This window comes from Papio anubis, chromosome 1, assembly GCF_008728515.1.
Source record: "Papio anubis isolate 15944 chromosome 1, Panubis1.0, whole genome shotgun sequence".
NCBI lineage: Eukaryota > Metazoa > Chordata > Mammalia > Primates > Cercopithecidae > Papio > Papio anubis.
Genome location: NC_044976.1, coordinates 99,617,860 through 99,639,197, shown reverse-complemented (window position 1 = coordinate 99,639,197; position 21,338 = coordinate 99,617,860). Strand labels below are relative to the sequence as shown.

General features: G+C 36.2%; 1 protein-coding gene across 6 annotated transcripts in view; it reads right to left on the bottom strand.

Moving 5' to 3' along the window:
• SLC30A7 (solute carrier family 30 member 7) overlaps nt 1-21,338 on the bottom strand; it is a 90,769-nt gene that overhangs the window by 66,137 nt on the left and 3,294 nt on the right. For all 6 annotated transcript variants that reach the window (XR_004176517.1, XR_004176515.1, XR_004176516.1 and 3 more), the window contains exons 3-6: nt 7,723-7,836; nt 3,526-3,613; nt 2,437-2,563; nt 858-1,001 (exon numbers count right to left, since the gene is read on the bottom strand). Coding sequence is in view for 3 of the 6 variants with exons in the window: in XM_009213823.4 (XP_009212087.1) it covers nt 858-1,001; nt 2,437-2,563; nt 3,526-3,613; nt 7,723-7,836 (473 nt within the window). In the remaining 3 variants the exon portion in view is untranslated. The remainder of the gene's footprint in view (nt 1-857; nt 1,002-2,436; nt 2,564-3,525; nt 3,614-7,722; nt 7,837-21,338) is intronic.

Here is a 21,338-nt window from a genome sequence, read left to right as displayed (position 1 = left end):
ACCCAAGCAGCTTCTATTAAGCTATACTTTATAAACTATGTAAAATATAATTCAAAATAAAATATTAAGTTGATAAACACCTCTAAGTTAGTACCCAATGCTATAAAAGTAAGCATCCGAAGATTTCTAAAAAAAATATAGAGGTAAACATCAGGTGACAGACATCAAAAATTATAATACAAATGTGAAAAACTGAAAACCTCTACCATATTTTTATAAGCCAATATAGCACAAAAGGCCTCATGATGCTTAAAAAATTATGATTTTCATTTCCTAAAATGCAATTGCTCCTCATTCACTAACACTCATTTAAAATAGTGACATTTGGGGGGAGGGGAGGGGGGATGGTTAATGAGCACAAAAAAAATAGTTGAATGAATACGACCTAGTATTTGCTAGAACAGAGTGACTATTGTCAAATTGCAATTTCATTGCACATTTTAAAATAACTAAGAGTATAATTGGGTTGATTTTAACACAGGATAAATGGTTGAGGGGATGGAAACCCCATTTACCCTTATGTGATTACTATGTATTACATGCCTGTACCAAAATGTCTCATGTAACCCATAAATACATATACCTACTATGTACCCACAAAAATTAAAAATAAATACATAAAAGAGTGGCACTGTATTATGATACACCCCCTGGAAAAAAGCTAGCATCCACTGCCTTATCCTGAGTTAATTTCACGCTATACAAAAAATAAACTAGCCCTGGGAGCCATTTAGACTGATTCATTAGAAAAGAAGTTGATTGAGTATCTTTTTAATAAACTATTTCAACTAGGAAAAGTATTCCACAAAACTCTTGTTTATTTGGAGGCTGTCCATTTGTCTTTAGTTTGTACTCACCATGAGAATGAAAGTGTCCATGTCCGTGAGCATGATCATGGCTATGTGCAGCACCATGTTTCACTTCATGGCTATGGCAATGATCGACATGGCCATGTGCCTGATCTAGAGCACCATTAAAGAGGGAATGACTGTGTCCATGGCCTAGAAGACAAAATGTTAGGACAGAAGGTATGTAAAAATATATAAATGGTTACAATTATACTGACACTAGTACAAAGAATAAGCTCTAAACTCAGATCAATTCAATAAACATTTACTTGTAAAAAGTGTTATAGATTTATTAAAACAATCCTAAGTTCCTGCTATGGAGTACCAAAAGGTAAGGAAAGCATAGAGGAAAGTAATAGACATTACTGGAAATGAAAATAAGTACTGACTGGAAGTATACAGATATATCCAAAGAGGTCAGATAATATTATTCATTCATTTGAGAAATATTTATTTGTAACATTTTATATTATAGGAATCATTCTAGGCACCGGAGATGAGGCAGTAAACAACAAAGACAAAATTCATGGCCTAAAGTTTTCAAAGTACTCTTACACACACTAATAAAGATTAACAAGACATACGCAAATGCTCACATTAAGGCAGACACAAGAAAGTTGCTGCATTTGGTAACAGAATCAGTAAAATTACATTAAAGCAGGTAGAAAAAGCTAAATGCAAAAGAATGCAGAATCCTCTCTCCACAGCACACCTAAAAACGACTAAACCACCGAGAAGCACCTTATACAAGCTATTCTAAAGGACAGAAAAAGAGTGGATGCTATCCAAGTCTTTTATCACTTTTACAAAAATTCTAAATACCAGTAAATTAAATCTAGCACTGCACCATATGAAAAAATCATGACTATCAGGATCTTCAAGACATATTTACATAGTACATTTCATAAACACACACACTGTTTTTTTTTTTTTAGACAGAGTCTTGCTCTGTCAGTCAGGTTGCAGTGCAGTGGCACGATTTCGGCTCACTGCAACCTCTGCCTCCCGGGCTCAAGCGACTCTCCTATCTCAACCTCCTGAGTGGCTAAGACTACAGGCATGCGCCACCATGCCTGGCTTTTTTTTTTTGAGACGGAGTCTCGCTCTGTCGCCTAGCATGCCTGGCTAATTTTATGGTTTTTTGTAGAGATGGGGTTTCGCCATATCGCCTAGGCTGGTCTCAAACTCCTGGATTCAAGTGATCCACCTGCCTTGGCCTCCCAAAGTGCTGGGATTATAGGTGTAAGCCACTGTGCCCAGCCCACACAAAACTTCTTGATAAGTAGATTTGTTTTGTGGTTTTCTGATATTTGTTTATCTTACATAAATGATATCACACTAAAAAGATAAGTTACTGCGGTCTGGTGGGATCCATGATAACAAGCATAGCTCTGAGAAGGCACTGAGATGGAGAGGCATAAAGAAGTGAAAGGGATAGTTCAGGAAGATATTCATATAGTCTGTTGACATATTACTTTTGTTATCAGAAATCAATATAGTTTACCTTAAATTAACAATTCTCTCAAGTAAATAATTATGACAGAAACCTAATAGAAAATGAAGAAACAAAGCGTTCTAACCGTCATACCAGAGCCATGAGAATGTCCATGACCTCCATGTTTGAAAACAAATATTCCTATTAGGTTTACCACAAACCCAAGAATGGAAACAAGTAGCAGTCTCTCATGGTGGACATCTGGAGGGGCTAATGCTCTCTAGAAAACAAACAAATGGCATTGATATTATTTCTGATTGATCAACTAACAAAATCATAAGACAATATTAAACACTTTCAGTTATTTTTGGAATTAAAAGCACTAAAAAAACCTCCCAAAACAGTTCATAGAAATAAAACCAGTGCTCACATACTGTAGAAAAAGTAACAATTACTATTTTACAATACATATAAATGTTTAAAAGCATAAATATGTCGTCCAAAACTTGTTCTTATTTGGTATCTTAAAATGCTGCCTTTCATGGCTCACGCCTGTAATTCCAGCACTTTGGGAGGCTGAGGCAGGCGGATCACCTGAGGTCAGGAGTTTAAGACCAACCTGACCAACATGGTGAAACCCCATCTCTACTAAAAAAAAAAAAAAAATTAGCTGGGCATGGTGGTGGGTGCCTGTAATCCAACCTACTCGGGAGGCTGAGGCAGGAGAATCACTTAGACCCACGAGGCAGAGGTTGCAGTAAGCCAAGATCGTGCCACTACACTCCAGCCTGGGCAACAGAGCGAGATTCCATCTCAGAAAAAAAAAAAACAAAAAAAAACTGCCTTTCATTTTAAGTTCACTAATCTTTACATTTTCTTCCTTTTTAAAAAATACACCAAATGTTAAAGATTCACTGGCAAAACTCTCAGGTTCTAATTTCTTTAGAAATACTTCCCTATTGACCTCACTATCCAGATTGTACCTCTACATTTCACAGCGTTAACACTTCATCCATAACTTGTAAAGCACTATCATTTAATTGTTTTCAATTCCAAGAAGATTCATATATATTTAATTTTCCAACTATTTTGCAAGTTCCTCTTGTACACACAAAATATCTAATCCAAGATTGTTCACGATATTTAATAATAGTCAGAAAAAGCTCTGTTATATATCTTTAATTAATAAACATTTTCATTACAGAAATGTAATTTATTGACTTTAATCATTATCTACTATACCTCAACTCCTTCTGAGAAAATAAAAAAAGCAGTGAAGATCAAAAATAGGCCATTGACAAAGCCAGCCAGAACTTCCGCTCTAACATACCTAAAGAGGAACAAAGTCAATAACTTAATTCTTGTGTTATTTCTTAAAAATTAAATCATAAAATTACATACATTCAGAGATTCCAAACCATATTATATGGTTATAAGTGGTTAGCAAAGTCCTAGTGTTTATAGTACAGTGCATTTCATTTTATATACAGTAGAAAAGGGAAATGAATTATTATGAATTGTTTAAAAGCAGAATGCCACAAAACACAGATTTTTACAAGTCAATCAAAAGATCTTCTTAAGAGTAAGTAGTTTTAGAAAGACCTTTCACAGAAATTTAAATCTCAAGTTGTTACTGGAGAAGGAAAAACAGAACCAGACAAGTGGACAAACAAAGAAGGATTAACAGATAAAAAATAAAACAAAGGGTCTGGAAAAGGGTTTTTTTTTAACTTATTAATTTATCTTTTTCTAAGAACTCCTTATGCTTTCTGCTTTGTACCTTTTAGCTTTCAAATCTTTGGAAAGTAGAGCTTTGATCTGAAGGAAAATAAAATTATTTCTGATTTATCCCAGAGACAACTTGAGATTTATATTTCTAACACTTTTTCTAAGATTAATAAATTTAGAATAAACTGTCAATTACCTATTTTTAGAACCAATTTTAGCTTCACATAATTCTAATTAAACTGTTTTTAAAATACCTGTCTTTTGTTCCATAGAGTTCTGAAGCTTTCTGCTTCCTCCCTGTGTGAAGCATTGGGGAAAGATTTTATTTTTCCATACGGTGTATCTGGCTTAGTTAAAGTAATCAGGAACAACTTTAACTTAGCATTTTTACATGATCAAACATCATTCAAAGGATGCTAACAGCAGTTAACCACTTTGGTCCTTAAACAATATAATGAGAGCATCAAAACTCATGCTTTTCCTAGGTTTCTATGTTAACCTCTAGGTAATACAATTTTTACTATAAAAATATTTTTAAAGAGAATTCCTGAAAATGTACTCTATTAAGTTATGTTGGAGTTTGTCCTGTCAAGCGCATTCCAACATAGCATGTATTTCTATTCCAGAAATAATGCATATTTCTATCTTCTAACACATTCAAATAACATATTACTTGTCAAAACGTTTTTTTTTTTTTTTTTCTGGAGAAAAGTTCATTAAATTCAAATAATTTGCAGCCAGCATTCCATAACCTACACTTAGGAATTTATGTAATAAATCAGCAGGGTTACTAACCAAAAGTAAAAAGTATTTTCTTTTAATCTACCTTTGTAGTCCCATAACTAATGCTTGACTGAAAGTCTTTTGTGCTTGAGTTCTACCAGATTTCAAGATCAAAGGCAAGAATGTTTTTCAGGCATCTTTTTGTTTCTAATTCCTAGCTTAGTAGGTGTGCTCCCTAAGTGCAGATAAACTGTTGGAGTGATTTAATTAGCTTGAGTTTAAGATATATTTGTTAAACTTGGTTGTAGGTTCAAAACAAAAACTCATGAAAACTAAACATACTTGCCTTTACAAATAGCTGTGTTTACTTAACAGATTGAGAAGGTCTTAGAATGAGAACATGTAATTCATGAAAGTGCTGTTGCCTAATTAAGTATGGTTAGTGTTTAGATTCTTGAGCCAGGAAGAAAAATAGAAAAGATTTAAGTATAGGTACATATGGATATACGCACGTATGTACATATCTATCTACCTACTGGATGTATATTACTTTTATGCTGGCTTTGCTCTTTAAAAAATAAGAGTGTGGCAAGACACAAAGATGACTTTTATTTAAAGAAATACTTAAGAGTCCTTGCTTGCTCTCATATTCCCCAACTCTTTCTTCTATTGCAGAGTCAGTCCACTACCGCGGTTATCCTGAATTGGGAGGGTTTTATGAGAATTCAACTCCATGTTTAACATGAATTAATCAGTGTCATTTTGATATACTGCCACTAGTAGTTTACAAATGATGCTACTTATTACTATACCAATTATTCATAGTGTTAAATATTGTACCAGCTTTTATTCTTTAATCTTTCCCAAAAGAAAACATACACACACACACACATACACACACACACACACACAAACACATACAGAAGGAGAGGACAGGATTAAATTAAAAGTGGAAAGAATATTATTCTCTTATATCAACTAGCTAAAGCTGAACATTAAAATCTGCTACGGTACTGAAGGTATTCAAAGCTATTCCTAAAATCCATTTTAGAGCAGGAGACAATACATTCTAAATTGGAAACAAGAGAAACTCTAAGCATTAAAGAACTGAGAATTTTTAATAGTCGGCTACTGTTTATTCAGAAAGATTGTTGAATAAGCTATTCTAATTAGATTTCTGATATATAATATAGATTACTAATTTTCCAACAAAAAATTATAACTTTGGATATAATCTTTCTTTAATAATATAAAATATACTTAGAAATCTTTTAGTAACCACTGTTTAAATTATTTGCAAATCACCAATATCATGCCATAAAAAGTGTTCTTTTCTGAGCTGTCAAGCTGTTTGAATTTATAGATATACAGGATTACTGCTCTATATTATAAAATGCACAATTAGTATTTTTTGGCTCACTTTTTATAATTAAACAAATAACCATATCCCTTGGTTATAACTAAAATCAGCAAGTTCTGTCACAGAACTTCACATCTCCTTTTTAGCAACTGTCACAATATAAAGCTATTATTATATTTTTACTAAACTGTTTCCCCAAGAGACAAGTTCCTGCAAGGCAGGAGGCATGTCTTTACATCATTAGATCATTTTTACATCATTAGAACTAGAAAAGTATTTGACTCATATGAACCCTCAATAAATATCTAAAGAGAACAAGAACAAGAACATGTGAAAGAAACCGTGTGTGCTTGCTAAAGGAAAGAAGCAAAGCCAGGGAGAAAGAGGGAGTAGTGAAGGACCAAAAGTAAAAAACATAACAAGAGGCCTAAGAGAGTGCATGTAAGAAGATGGATGTAAAAAGGACAGGGAGAGAGTGAGAGAAACTGCACAGGAAAGGGAGAGCTCAGGGAAGGAGAATCAGTGAAGGAAGGAAAGAGAGACTTGGAAAGGGAGACAAAAAAGAAACAGTTAAAGAAGTTAACAGAAGAGGAGGAGGAGAGACAGAGCCTAAGAGATAAAGGGGTAAAAGGTAGAGGAAAAGAGCAGAAGAAAAGAAAGAATAAGACAGGAAAGGTATAGGGGCACAGAAGAAGAGAGAAAAAAAGATCACGAGCACAAGCCCAAGTACAAGAGGCAAAGAACAAGAGAAGGAAAAGGGAGTTCAGGAGAAGATAAGAGAGAGTAAGAGGATGAGGATGGGAACAAGAGTGAGAGAAAGAAAATATGAGAGACAGATGAAGAAGGAAGAGAATGTAAAAGAGCACTTGCAGGGGAAAGGAAGAGAAGAGGAGGAAAAGGACAGAGGGGAAGAATCAGTAAGAAAGAAGAGAGAGGGAATAGAAAAGACAAAGGGGTGGAGAAGAGAAAGAAACAGAGTATGCATCCTGAGCTCTTGCTTACACGTATATACAGTTATACTGCAAAATATTCTATGAACTCAAAAAAGGAAACACTTAGTGTAATCAAATAATGAAAAAATCCATTGCTTCCTCCAATCAGAGGTAGCGGAAATCAAATTATGCCTCTATGATGATCCAATGTAGTCCCTTCAGCATAAAGATACTCTACAAATATTTGATTAATTGTCCAAATCAGCAAGCATATAAGAACTGTTACATAAAAGCAGAGCTAAAGAGGATAATATAAAACCATATTAGAAAATGATTTTAAATAAATCAACAGCAAAGTACCCATTCAAAAAGAAAAAAGCAAAAGCAAAAAAAAATGCCTATTTTCATATATTAAAACTTTCTTCAAAAAAAAAAAGTTGAGAAACTCCTTTATATGGTAGCAATCTCAACAAATTACTGTAGATTCCAATTATATACTGTTTAAAAATTCATCCATGAAGTTATGAAAGCGGTTACCCTTGGGGAGGTAGGAACTCAAAGACGCCTGAGTGGGGACTTCAAAGATTCAAAAGTTACACGTGTGTTCAATTTTTAACAAGTCACTGAGCTTAAGATTAGTGTTTTTTGTGTATATCTTATATTTCAATAAAAAGGATTTTTTTCTTAAAGTCTTACCCGTAAGAGAAAGCATCATTATCTCTCCATTTTGAAATAACAGAAGCTGCCAATCCAGCCAAAATGGCAGTGCTATCGAAAAACATGTGAAAAGAGTCGGAAATCAAGCCTAAGCTGGAAAAGAACAAACACATTGACAAATTACAATAAAAACCTAATAGTAGGCATCCTTCTCTGAAAGTCTAAGATTCAGCTTTTGTTCATCAGGAATTAACCATCTAAAACAACAATTTAAATATGCTATATAGATAGCTATTGAGGATAAGTTTCAAATATCTAAAAAGTAAACCCTCATACCTCCTGCACAAGGAAAAGCCCAGCTGCTGTGAGAGAGGCAGAAACAAAACCATCTGCTGCTGAGTGAGGGGTAGGAATGTGACCACCCTTGGTCACTTGCAAAGCTCACCTGCCACTGAAAGACTGGTAGGAAAAAAAAGCCATCTACTACTGGGACGAAGCTGATACCTACTTGCTCCCAGGATCTTACAAAGCAAAGGTCTGCTATTTTTGAGTATCCTGCTCCTCCCTTTTGATACCAGGCTGAGGACAGTGGGGACAGGCTGAGAGACAGGAAGAGCTGCAGGATCATTAATACTCACCCTGACACTCAGGTGCACAGGCTTGCCTGACTAGGGATACAACAAGAGAACCGAGTCCTACCCTCCCTACCAAGCCTTGAATAAAGTATAGGGAATGGTAAACTACCAGTGAGAGCACAAAGAGATATGTGCAGAACTTGCTAAAAGCTGAGAGTGGAGCAAGAACCCTGAAAAAATCCTCCAGTACTCCAAATGCAATACTAATCACAAAGTACTAGGAACCACTGAAAAATTTAAAGGCTGTGATTTGTTGAAATCAGCAACAACAAAACACAAAACCCAGCTCAACCCCAGTTCAACTATCGACCAGATAGTTTCAAAACTCCCATATTAATGGCCAGGTAGAAAAATAGGTGTGCCCATTTCCAGACATATACAGTCTCTATTATTCTTCTAAACAATGTCCAGCACTCAATGACAAAATCAAGAAAAAAAAAAAAAAGACTCATTGTTAAGACCTACAACAGTCAACAGAACCAGAAATGGCCCAGATATTGGAACTATTAGATAGGACTTTAAAACAAACACAATTAATATGTCAAAGGATGTGGTATAAAATCAGAGAAAATTCATCAACAAATGAAGAATTTCCGCAGATAAAAACTATAAAATAATATAATGGAAATGATAATTTTTAAAAAATTACAATATGGAGTAATAATAGTCATGGGCTTCTGAGCAGACTGGACACAGAAAGAATCAGTTAGGTCAAAAGAAGTTATACAAAGGGCAACACAAAGAGAAAAGGGAGTAGAAACAAACATACAAACTTTCCCAAACCAGTCTGGAAGTATTGAGCATACTAACACATATGTATTTAGAGTCTCAGGAACTGAAAAGAAAAAAAGAAAGGAAAAGCATTTAAAAAGAAAATGTTTGAGAGTTTTCTAAAATTCATAAAAGAAAATAAATTACAGAGCCAAGAAGCTTAATGAATCCCAAGCAAGGAAAAAAACCCTACACACTTCACAAACCACTAAACACCAAAGAGAAAGAAAAAAAAAAATCTTAGAAAACCAGAGGGGAAAAAAGAGAAAAATTAAATTAAAAAAATAAAAATACAATTTGGGGGGGTGGAGCAAGATGGCCAAATAGGAACAGCTCCAGTCTCCAACTCCCAGCGCGAGCGACACAGAAGACCGGTGATTTCTGCATTTTCAACTGAGGTACTGGGTTCATCTCACTAGGGAGTGCCAGACAATCGGTGCTGGTCAGCTGCTGCAGCCCGACCAGCGAGAGCTGAAGTGGGCGAGGCATCGCCTCACCTGGGAAGCACAAGGGGAAAGGGAATCCCTTTTCCTAGCCAGGGGAACTGAGACACACAACACCTGGAAAATCAGGTAACTCCCACCCCAATACTGCGCTTTAAGCAAACAGGCACACCAGGTGATTATATCCCACACCTGGCCGGGAGGGTCTCACGCCCACGGAGCCTCCCTCATTGCTAGCACAGCAGTCTGTGATCTACCCGCAAGGCAGCAGCGAGGCTGGGGGAGGGCCGCCCGCCATTGCTGAGGCTTAAGTAGGTAAACAAAGTGGCTGGGAAGCTCCAACTGGGTGGAGCTCACAGCAGCTCAAGGAAACGTGCCTGTCTCTATAGACTCCACCTCTGGGGACAGGGCACAGTAAACAACCACAAAAGCAGCAGAAACCTCTGCAGACGCAAATGACTCTGTCTGACAGCTTTGAAGAGAGCAGTGGATCTCCCAACACGGAGGTTGAGATCTGAGAAGGGACAGACTGCCTGCTCAAGTGGGTCCCTGACCCCTGAGTAGCCTAACTGGGAGACATCCCCCACTAGGGGCAGTCTGACACCCCACACCTCACAGGGTGGAGTACACCCCTGAGAGGAAGCCTCCAAAGCAAGAATCAGACAGGTACACTCACTGTTCAGCAATATTCTATCTTCTGCAGCCTCTGCTGCTGACACCCAGGCAAACAGGGTCTGGAGTGGACCTCAAGCAATCTCCAACAGACCTGCAGCTGAGGGTCCTGACTGTTAGAAGGAAAACTATCAAACAGGAAGGACACCTACACCAAAACCCCATTAGTACATCACCATCATCAAAGACCAGAGGCAGATAAAACCACAAAGATGGGGAAAAAGCAGGGCAGAAAAGCTGGAAATTCAAAAAATAAGAGCACATCTCCCCCGGCAAAGGAGCGCAGCTCATCGCCAGCAACGGATCAAAGCTGGACGGAGAATGACTTTGACGAGATGAGAGAAGAAGGCTTCAGTCCATCAAACTTCTCAGAGCTAAAGGAGGAATTACGTACCCAGCGCAAATAAACTAAAAATCTTGAAAAAAAAGTGGAAGAATTGATGGCTACAGTAATTAATGCAGAGAAGGTCATAAACGAAATGAAAGAGATGAAAACCATGACACGAGAAATACATGACAAATGCACAACCTTCAGTAACCGACTCGATCAACTGGAAGAAAGAGTATCAGCAATTGAGGATCAAATGAATGAAATGAAGCGAGAAGAGAAACCAAAAGAAAAAAGAAGAAAAAGAAATGAACAAAGCCTGCAAGAAGTATGGGATTATGTAAAAAGACCAAATCTACGTCTGATTGGGGTGCCTGAAAGTGAGGGGGAAAATGGAACCAAGTTGGAAAACACTCTTCAGGATATCATCCAGGAGAACTTCCCCAACCTAGTAGGGCAGGCCAACATTCAAATCCAGGAAATACAGAGAACGCCACAAAGATACTCCTCGAGAAGAGCAACACCAAGACACATAATTGCCAGATTCACCAAAGTTGAAATGAAGGAAAAAATCTTAAGGGCAGCCAGAGAGAAAGGTCGGGTTACCCACAAAGAGAAGCCCATCAGACTAACAGCAGATCTCTCGGCAGAAACTCTACAAGCCAGAAGAGAGTGGGGGCCAATATTCAACATTCTTAAAGAAAAGAATTTTCAACCCAGAATTTCATATCCAGCCAAACTAAGTTTCATAAGTGAAGGAGAAATAAAATCCTTTACAGATAAGCAAATGCTTAGAGATTTTGTCACCACTAGGCCTGCCTTACAAGAGACCCTGAAGGAAGCACTCAACATGGAAAGGAACAACCGGTACCAGCCATTGCAAAAACATGCCAAAATGTAAAGACCATTTAGGCTAGGAAGAAACTGCATCAACTAACAAGCAAAATAACCAGTTAATATCATAATGGCAGGATCAAGTTCACACATAACAATATTAACCTTAAATGTAAATGGACTAAATGCTCCAATTAAAAGGCACAGACTGGCAAACTGGATAAAGAGTCAAGACCCATCAGTCTGCTGTATTCAGGAGACCCATCTCACATGCAGAGACATACATAAGCTCAAAATAAAGGGATGGAGGAAGATTTACCAAGCAAATGGAGAACAAAAAAAAGCAGGGGTTGCAATACTAGTCTCTGATAAAAACAGACTTTAAACCATCAAAGATCAAAAGAGACAAAGAAGGCCATTACATAATGGTAAAAGGATCAATTCAACAGGAAGAGCTAACTATCCTAAATATATATGCACCCAATACAGGAGCACCCAGATTCATAAAGTAAGTCCTTAGACACTTACAAAGAGACTTAGACTCCCATACAATAATAATGGGAGACTTCAACACTCCACTGTAAACATTAGACAGATCAACGAGACAGAAAGTGAACAAGGATATCCAGGAATTGAACTCATCTCTGCAGCAAGCAGACCTAATAGACATCTATAGAACTCTCCACCCCAAATCAACAGAATATACATTCTTCTCAGCACCACATCGCACTTATTCCAAAATTGACCACATAATTGGAAGTAAGGCACTCCTCAGCAAATGTACAAGAACAGAAATTATAACAAACTGTCTCTCAGACAACAGTGCAATCAAACTAGAACTCACGACTAAGAAACTCAATCAAAACTGCTCAACTACATGGAAACTGAACAACCTGCTCCTGAATGACTACTGGGTACATAACGAAATGAAAGCAGAAATAAAGATGTTCTTTGAAACCAATGAGAACAAAGATACAACATACCAGAATCTCTGGGACAGATTTAAAGCAGTGTGTAGAGGGAAATTTATAGCACTAAATGCCCACAAGAGAAAGCAGGAAAGATCTAAAATTGACACTCTAACATCACAATTAAAAGAACTAGAGAAGCAAGAGCAAACGCATTCAAAAGCTAGCAGAAGGCAAGAAATAACTAAGATCAGAGCAGAACTGAAGGAGATAGAGACACAAAAAACCCTCCAAAAAATCAATGAATCCAGGAGTTGCTTTTTTGAAAAGATCAACAAAATTGACAGACTGCTAGCAAGACTAATAAAGAAGAAAAGAGAGAAGAATCAAATCGACGCAATTAAAAATGATAAAGGGGATATCACCACCGACCCCACAGAAATACAAACTACCATCAGAGAATACTATAAACACCTCTACGCAAATAAACTAGAAAATCTAGAAGAAATGGATAATTTCCTGGACACTTACACTCTTCCAAGACTAAACCAGGAAGAAGTTGAATCCCTGAATAGACCAATAGCAGGCTCTGAAATTGAGGCAATAATTAATAGCCTACCAATCAAAAAAAGTCCAGGACCAGATGGATTCACAGCTGAATTCTACCAGAGGTACTAAGAGGAGCCTGTACCATTCCTTCTGAAACTATTCCAATCAATAGAAAAAGAGGGAATCCTCCCTAACTCATTTTATGAGGCCAACATCATCCTGATACCAAAGCCTATCAGAGACACAACAAAAAAAGAGAATTTTAGACCAATATCCCTGATGAACATCGATGCAAAAATCCTCAATAAAATACTGGCAAACCGGATTCAGCAGCACATCAAAAAGCTTATCCACCATGATCAAGTGGGCTTCGTCCCTGGGATGCAAAGCTGGTTCAACATTCGCAAATCAATAAACATAATCCAGCATATAAACAGAACCAAAGACAAGAACCATAAGATTATCTCAATAGATGCAGAAAAGGCTTTTGACAAAATTCAACAGCCCTTCATGCTAAAAACGCTCAATAAATTCGGTATTGATGGAACGTACCTCAAAATAATAAGAGCTATTTATGACAAACCCACAGCCAATATCATACTGAATGGGCAAAAACTGGAAAAATTCCCTTTGAAAACTGGCACAAGACAGGGATGCCCTCTCTCACCACTCCTATTCAACATAGTGTTGGAAGTTCTGGCCAGGGCAATCAGGCAAGAGAAAGAAATCAAGGGTATTCAGTTAGGAAAAGAAGTAGTCAAATTGTCCCTGTTTGCAGATGACATGATTGTATATTTAGAAAACCCCATTGTCTCAGCCCAAAATCTCCTTAAGCTGATAAGAAACTTCAGCAAAGTCTCAGGATACAAAATTAATGTGCAAAAATCACAAGCATTCTTATACACCAGTAACAGACAGAGAGCCAAATCATGAATGAACTTCCATTCACAATTGCTTCAAAGAGAATAAAATACCTAGGAATCCAACTTACAAGGGATGTAAAGGACCTCTTCAAGGAGAACTACAAACCACTGCTCAGTGAAATAAAAGAGGACACAAACAAATGGAAGAACATACCATGCTCATGGATAGGAAGAATCAATATCGTGAAAATGGCCATACTGCCCAAGGTTATTTATAGATTCAATGCCATCCCCATCAAGCTACCAATGACTTTCTTCACAGAATTGGAAAAAACTGCTTTAAAGTTCATATGGAACCAAAAAAGAGCCCGCATCTCCAAGACAATCCTAAGTCAAAAGAACAAAGCTGGAGGCATCACGCTACCTGACTTCAAACTATACTACAAGGCTACAGTAACCAAAACAGCATGGTACTGGTACCAAAACAGAGATATAGACCAATGGAACAGAACAGAGTCCTCAGAAATAATACCACACATCTACAGCCATCTGATCTTTGACAAACCTGAGAGAAACAAGAAATGGGGAAAGGATTCCCTATTGAATAAATGGTGCTGGGAAAATTGGCTAGCCATAAGTAGAAAGCTGAAACTGGATCCTTTCCTTACTCCTTATACGAAAATTAATTCAAGATGGATTAGAGACTTAAATGTTAGACCTAATACCATAAAAATCCTAGAGGAAAACCTAGGTAGTACCATTCAGGACATTGGCATGGGCAAAGACTTCATGTCTAAAACACCAAAAGCAACGGCAGCAAAAGCCAAAATTGACAAATGGGATCTCATTAAACTAAAGAGCTTCTGCTCAGCAAAAGAAACTACCATCAGAGTGAACAGGCAACCTACAGAATGGGAGAAAATTTTTGCAATCTACTCATCTGACAAAGGGCTAATATCCAGAACTTACAAAGAACTCAAACAAATTTACAAGAAAAAAACAAACAACCCTATCAAAAAGTGGGCAAAGGATATGAACAGACATTTCTCAAAAGAAGACATTCATACAGCCAACAGACACATGAAAAAATGCTCATCATCACTGGCCATCAGAGAAATGCAAATCAAAACCACAATGAGATACCATCTCACACCAGTTAGAATGGCGATCATTAAAAAGTCAGGAAACAATAGGTGCTGGAGAGGATGTGGAGAAATAGGAACACTTTTACACTGTTGGTGGGATTGTAAACTAGTTCAACCATTGTGGAAGACAGTTTGGCGATTTCTCAAGGATCTAGAACTAAAAATACCATTTGACCCAGCCATCCCATTACTGGGTATATACCCAAAGAACTATAAATCATGCTACTATAAAGACACATGCACGTGTATGTTTATTGTGGCACTACTCACAATAGCAAAGACTTAGAATCAACCCAAATGTCCATCAGTGACAGACTGGATTAAGAAAATGTGGCACATATACACCATGGAATACTATGCAGCCATAAAAAAGGATGAGTTTGTGTCCTTTGTAGGGACATGGATGCAGCTGGAAACCATCATTCTTAGCAAACTATCAGAAGAACAGAAAACCAAACACCGCATGTTCTCACTCATAGGTGGGAACTGAACAATGAGATCACTTGGACTCGGGAAGGGGAACATCACACACCGGGGCCTATCATGGGGAGGGGGAAGGGGGGAGGGATTGCATTGGGAGTTATACTTGATGTAAATGACAAGTTGATGGGTGCTGACGAGTTGATGGGTGCAGCACAGCAACATGGCACAAGTATACATATGTAACAAACCTGCACGTTATGCACATGTACCCTAGAACTTAAAGTATAATAATAATAAAAAAATAAATTAAAAAAAAATACAATTTATAGCATGTTTTTCTTCAGAAACTATTCAAGCCAGAATGCAATAGAGCAACATCTTTAAAGTATTGAAAAACCAAAAAAAAAAAAAAAAAACTGTCAACAACCTAAGGTATGACAATAATAGCACACAGAACGGAATAAAAAATCAAAGTGTATTATTTTAAGGTTCTTATCAGATACATGAAATATTATTTGTGATAATTTAAAGATTAATATTATACATACTAAAGCACCCACTAAGAAAAGCCACCAAAAGAAGGGCAGGAAATCTTCTACCAACACAAAGCAGACGTTCTGCTACCACTGGGGATGGAGCAGGAAAGTTGTTTCCATCCAGGACCATACACATACACAGAGTAGAGTTTGGCTTCACAGGAGGAGTAAAAATGTTGACAAAAATCATACTCCTGAGGTTTAGGCTTACAGAATCTACCAAAGACAGAAGTTTTGGGTCAAAGTCAACAAATACCCCTCTGCCTTCACCATAAACTGGGTACTGATAACAAGCAATAGCAGTCTATAGCTTGGGTAGGGCTAAGAGCATGAAGAAAAGAGCTTCTATGGCATAGGCACCATACAGGGACTATTAAAAGCACAAAGTCTAACCAACTGGTGGTCTGACAGACAAGGCATACCTATTTCCGATCATAAATACTATTACCCCAGTATCTACTGTTTTTTACTCATAATGTCCAATATTTGATTAAAAATTTCAAGATACACAAAAAGAGCCAAAAAAAAAAAAAAGAAGTCACTGTGGAGAAAGCAGTTAACAGAACCAGACCAAGATATTGACCCAGATACTGGAGCTATCATAAACTGTAATTAATATGCTAAAGGATCGATGGAAAAAGTGGATAAAATAGATGAACCAATGGGAAATTTGGTAAAGAAGTGGGAAATACAAAAAATAATCAAATGGAAATGCTAGAAACAAAAAACAAGTTATCAGCCATAAAGAATTCTTCCAATTGGCTTATCACAGACTGGACACAGCTGAGGAAAGAAATCCGTGAACTTGAAGTCAATAAAAATTTTCTGAAAGCAATCATCAGTTCAGTCTTTAAAAACAAGCTTCTGAAGTCAGAGTACCTGGGTTCAAATCCCAGCTCCATATTTACTAGTTCTGTGACCAGTAAGTTGCTTAACTTCTTTGTGCCTCGATTTAGCCATTACTTAAACAGAGTAATAGTATAAAAGTAACATAATTGTTATAATAATTGAGTTAATATATGTGAAACATTTACCACAATGCTTGTCACATTAAAACAACATTAATATTCCTGTTACTACTAATTATTAATAAATTACCTTGATTATTAATTATTAACTCTTATTAATGCTTACAATACCTGGTGTTCCCAAGCACAACCCATACCTCTTAATATTTGGCTAGATGCTAGAGCTTTCATCAGTTGGAAGTGCTACAAACTAAAAGTGAAAAACATTCTTCACACATACAGAAAAAGCACGGTTTTAAATTTTTTTCATAATTTGGAATAATTATATAATTAGAAACTAAGTCAAAGCACTTTATTTACCAACAAGAAAAAGCACAATAATTTTTATAAACCTCTGCCAAATCACTACAAAAGATTTTAGAAATCGTCTTAAACTTTTATCATGAACCTTACTTATTCCACTGAAATAGATATATTAGTTTAAGTGCAGATAGTACTTTAACCATCTCATCTGACATCTAACTCAAAGCAGAATGAGAACTGGTGAATAAATGGAAAAACAGAATAATAAAACTGATACATGAGAACAAGGTAAGGGGCATGTTATTCATGCAATTCTCTTAGATTTAATATTTTAAGATTTGCCCTTGGATAGATTACCGAAAATTACACACTTGAACCACAACATCTATGTAACATGGAAAATAATGATTTAACTTTATTTTGAAGTATGAAAGACTCATGTGAAGAATTTCTCTATACTGTGATAAAACCACTAATAAAGACATTGTCTATGATTTTGTTTTCTGAAATCTTTTCCACGAAAAGACTTATGGCAAAATACTGTTAAAATATGGTTTCAGAAAACTATCTTTCTATTCTGATAAAATGATAGAGTTGTGTTCACTTTATGGAATTTTATAACTAAATTTAAAAGTCAATTTTGGGAGCTAAACTAGACTACATATTTAATAGGTTTAGTTTTTCCTCCCTAGGTATGGTTTCCTAATGTTTTTATTTCTTAATGTAAGTGCTTTATTAGTATATATAGCTTTTATTTGAAATGACTAATCAGTTTTAGAAGGCAGGGCATTCATTCTAAATAAATAAAAGCAAACATTTACTGATTTATTGATCTATATATTACTACCTATTTCACTATATATTCAGTAAAACACTGTCATGGGTTAAATTGTGTTCCTGCCCCCAAATTCATATGTTGAAGTCCTAACCTCTAGTACCTGTGAATGTGACCTTATTAGTAACAGGCTCAATGCAGATATAATTAGTTAATATTAGGTCATTAAGGTAAGCCCTCATCCAGTGTCCTTATAAAAAAGAGAAATTTGGAAGAAGACACATAGATCACCATGCAAAGATAAGGAAGAGATCAGGTGATGCTCCTACAAACCAAAGACTGTCCAAGATTATCAGCAAACCAACTGAAGCTACAGAAAGATCATGGAACAGATTCTTCCTCAGAGCCCTCAGAAGAAATCAACCCTGATGATACTTTGATCTCAGACTTCTAATCTCCAGAACTGTGAGACAATAAATTTCTGTGGTTTAAGCCACCTAGTTTGTGGTGTTTTGTTACACCAGCCTAGCAAACTAATACACACTCCTTTTTTTTAACAAATTTATTTTATATGCATCCAACATACACCAAACATTGCAGTAATGCAAAAAAAAAAAAAAAAGAAAAAGTAAATTTCTTTTGCATACAATAGCAGTCAAGTTCCTTTTAAAGAGGTGTGGATATAGCACGGCAATTTTAATACTCATCAAAATGAAATTTTATTTAAATTTTAAGTAAACTTAATTAGCATTAAAATATTATTTTTAGTACTTAATAAATTGTGACTACCTGAAAAACTACTCCCTCTTCTGAGATGGAAGAACATTATGTTCTTTTAAAACACTGCAATATGAGATCTTTTCCCTTAAACCTGATACCATGATCTAAAAATCACCTACCTGCAAATACACAAACTCATGGGAAAAACAGTCTACTTTTAGTTCTCTGCTCACCTATCACATTTAAAAATACTGTTTATGAGGGATGTCAATTTTACTGCTCATATTCAATTTTAGAAAATGTTTCTGATTATGAATTATATTTAAACTATATGGCATAAATTTCCTTAAAAAATAAAGGTAGCACAGAGAATACCTAAGGTTATATGACTGAAACACCAAAGTAAACCATGATAAAGTAAAGCTGGTTGTGAAAATCCATTTACTTGTAGACTCCTCTTCAAACACTGCTAGTTTCTCTAAAATGTATTTGCAAACTTTTTTAAATGACTACCTTCTAAAGACATTTTAACATGGAAAACCGACCAGGCGCAGTGGCTCATACCTGTAATCCCAGCACTTTGGGAGGCTGAGGTGGGTGGATCACCTGAGGTCAGGAGTTCAAGACCAGCCTGGCCAACACAGCAAAACTCCCTATCTACTAAAAATTAAAAAAATTAGCCAGGAGTGGTGGCGCACATCTGTACTCCCAGCTACTTCGGAGGCTGAGGCAGGAGGATTGCTTGAACTCAGGGGGCAGAGGCTGCAGTGAGCCAAGATCGCGCCAGTGCACTCCAGCCTGGGCAACACAGTAAGACTCCGCCTTAAAAAAAAGAAAAAAAAACATCTTCGTGTATAAAGGAGAAACCTCAATACAAGAATACAGAAGCAAAAACAGCACAAATGTCAATAGAATATATGGCAAAAGAAATTTTTGAAAAGAACTTTATTTAGGGTCTATTGGAGGCAAAAACAAAGAAAGGGAGAAAGAGAACCTATAAATTAAGAGCGACTCAAGAGACATATAAGCTAAATACTATGTATGGATCTTGTTTGATTTCTAATCTGTAAAACCAAACATAAAAAGAATTTATGAGACAATGAGGGACTCCTGAATACTCACTAGCTGGATATTAATGAGTCATTAACTTTCATAGGTGATAATGGTTTTCTGTTATGTTAAAGAGAGGGTTGATTTTATCTTTTAGAGAAGCATAATGAAATAGTTATAGGAGAAATTACATCTTGTGCCTGCTTTAAAACACTCCAATAGTGGGACAGGGACAACAGATGAAATAAGATAGACCATGTATTGATAAATGTTAAGGCTGGGTGATGGGTACATGGGGTCCATTAAACTCTCCACTTTTATATATGTTTCAAATAGCCAATGATAAAAAATGGTTTAAAAGGTCTATTGGTAAGTAAGCTAACAGTATATTTCTACTGTTTGTTAAACATGTGTTCAAAATTGAAAATAAGGAATGATCCTAATTCAGAAATCCCTTATCAGGTAGTTTCCATGATGTGGAAAGTCAAAGTCATGGAAAAACATTAACTATCAATTTATTATCAGGAAATTAGAAAATTCTTAGAATCTTGACATTAGCAAAGTCAGTAAACTAAATGAGTTACAGTGAAATAACCCACAACTCCACCACATTCCATTATATAGTCCCTTACTTTAAAAAAAAAAGTCTAAGCAAAATGGAATACTTGTCTATATTTTTAAGGTAGAAAATAAAATTATAGGAAAGCAAAAGGCATCACCATAAGCTGGTAAGTAATGCTGCCTTTTGAGAAGGAAAAAGTTGATTTTAAAAGACTAAGATATATGAAAATTTTAATAGAAAAACATGTGATTGATAGAACTATTTTTCTTCAGTAAGGAATTACTTTACAAACATCTGCTGTGAAATACTATATTGAAGTAGAACCAAAAAAATGTCTGGTATTGTCTTAAACATTTTTTCAACAAATATTTACTTTGTTAACACAAAGACATTAACCTTCAGAGTTACCTGAGTGTCTTCTATGTCTAAGGGAAAAATGGTTGCAACAGCTTTGGTAAGAAACACTACTGAAATTAAATCTGTTAATAATGAAGTAAAAATGTAAGAACATAAAAACACAGAAACTATATTGAGATACTAGAAAAAAAGTGTGATTTTTTTGGACATCAAACTTAGATAATAGGTGCTGTAGGCTCTGCTGCTCACTTGCAAAGTAAAAAACTCTAGGCCTCAATTTTCTACCTTCAGAAGATGATACATTAGTTTGTCTCTCTCTCTCTCAAGTCCCACTTCCAGAACCTACACTATCTACATATTCTCTTTCTTCCTTAGTAAAAAATCCCTGACTTTCCACAGAATACATGGTTGAGTAGAATAAAGAATACATTTGCAACTAGGCATGACCATGTGATAAAGTTTTAGTGAAAGCGTCGTGTGTTAGCATCCAGATAAATCTTAAAAAAAAAAAAAAAAAAAACAATGTGCACACCTTTTACCTCTTCTTCTCTGCATTCCAGACATTATGCTGCCAGGGATGGCTCAAACACTACCCATCTTGGAAATGAAGTTTTATCTTGCTGAAGCAACCATTAATTTCGGTTTTTGTTTTGTTTTGAGACAGAGTATTACCCTGTTACCCAGGCTGCGGGGCAGTGGCACAATCTCGGCTCACTGCAACCTCTGCCTCCCAGGTTCAGGCGATGTTGGTGTCTCAGCCTCCCATGTATCTGGGATTACAGATGTGCAGAGTTTTTCTGTAACTTGAAAACA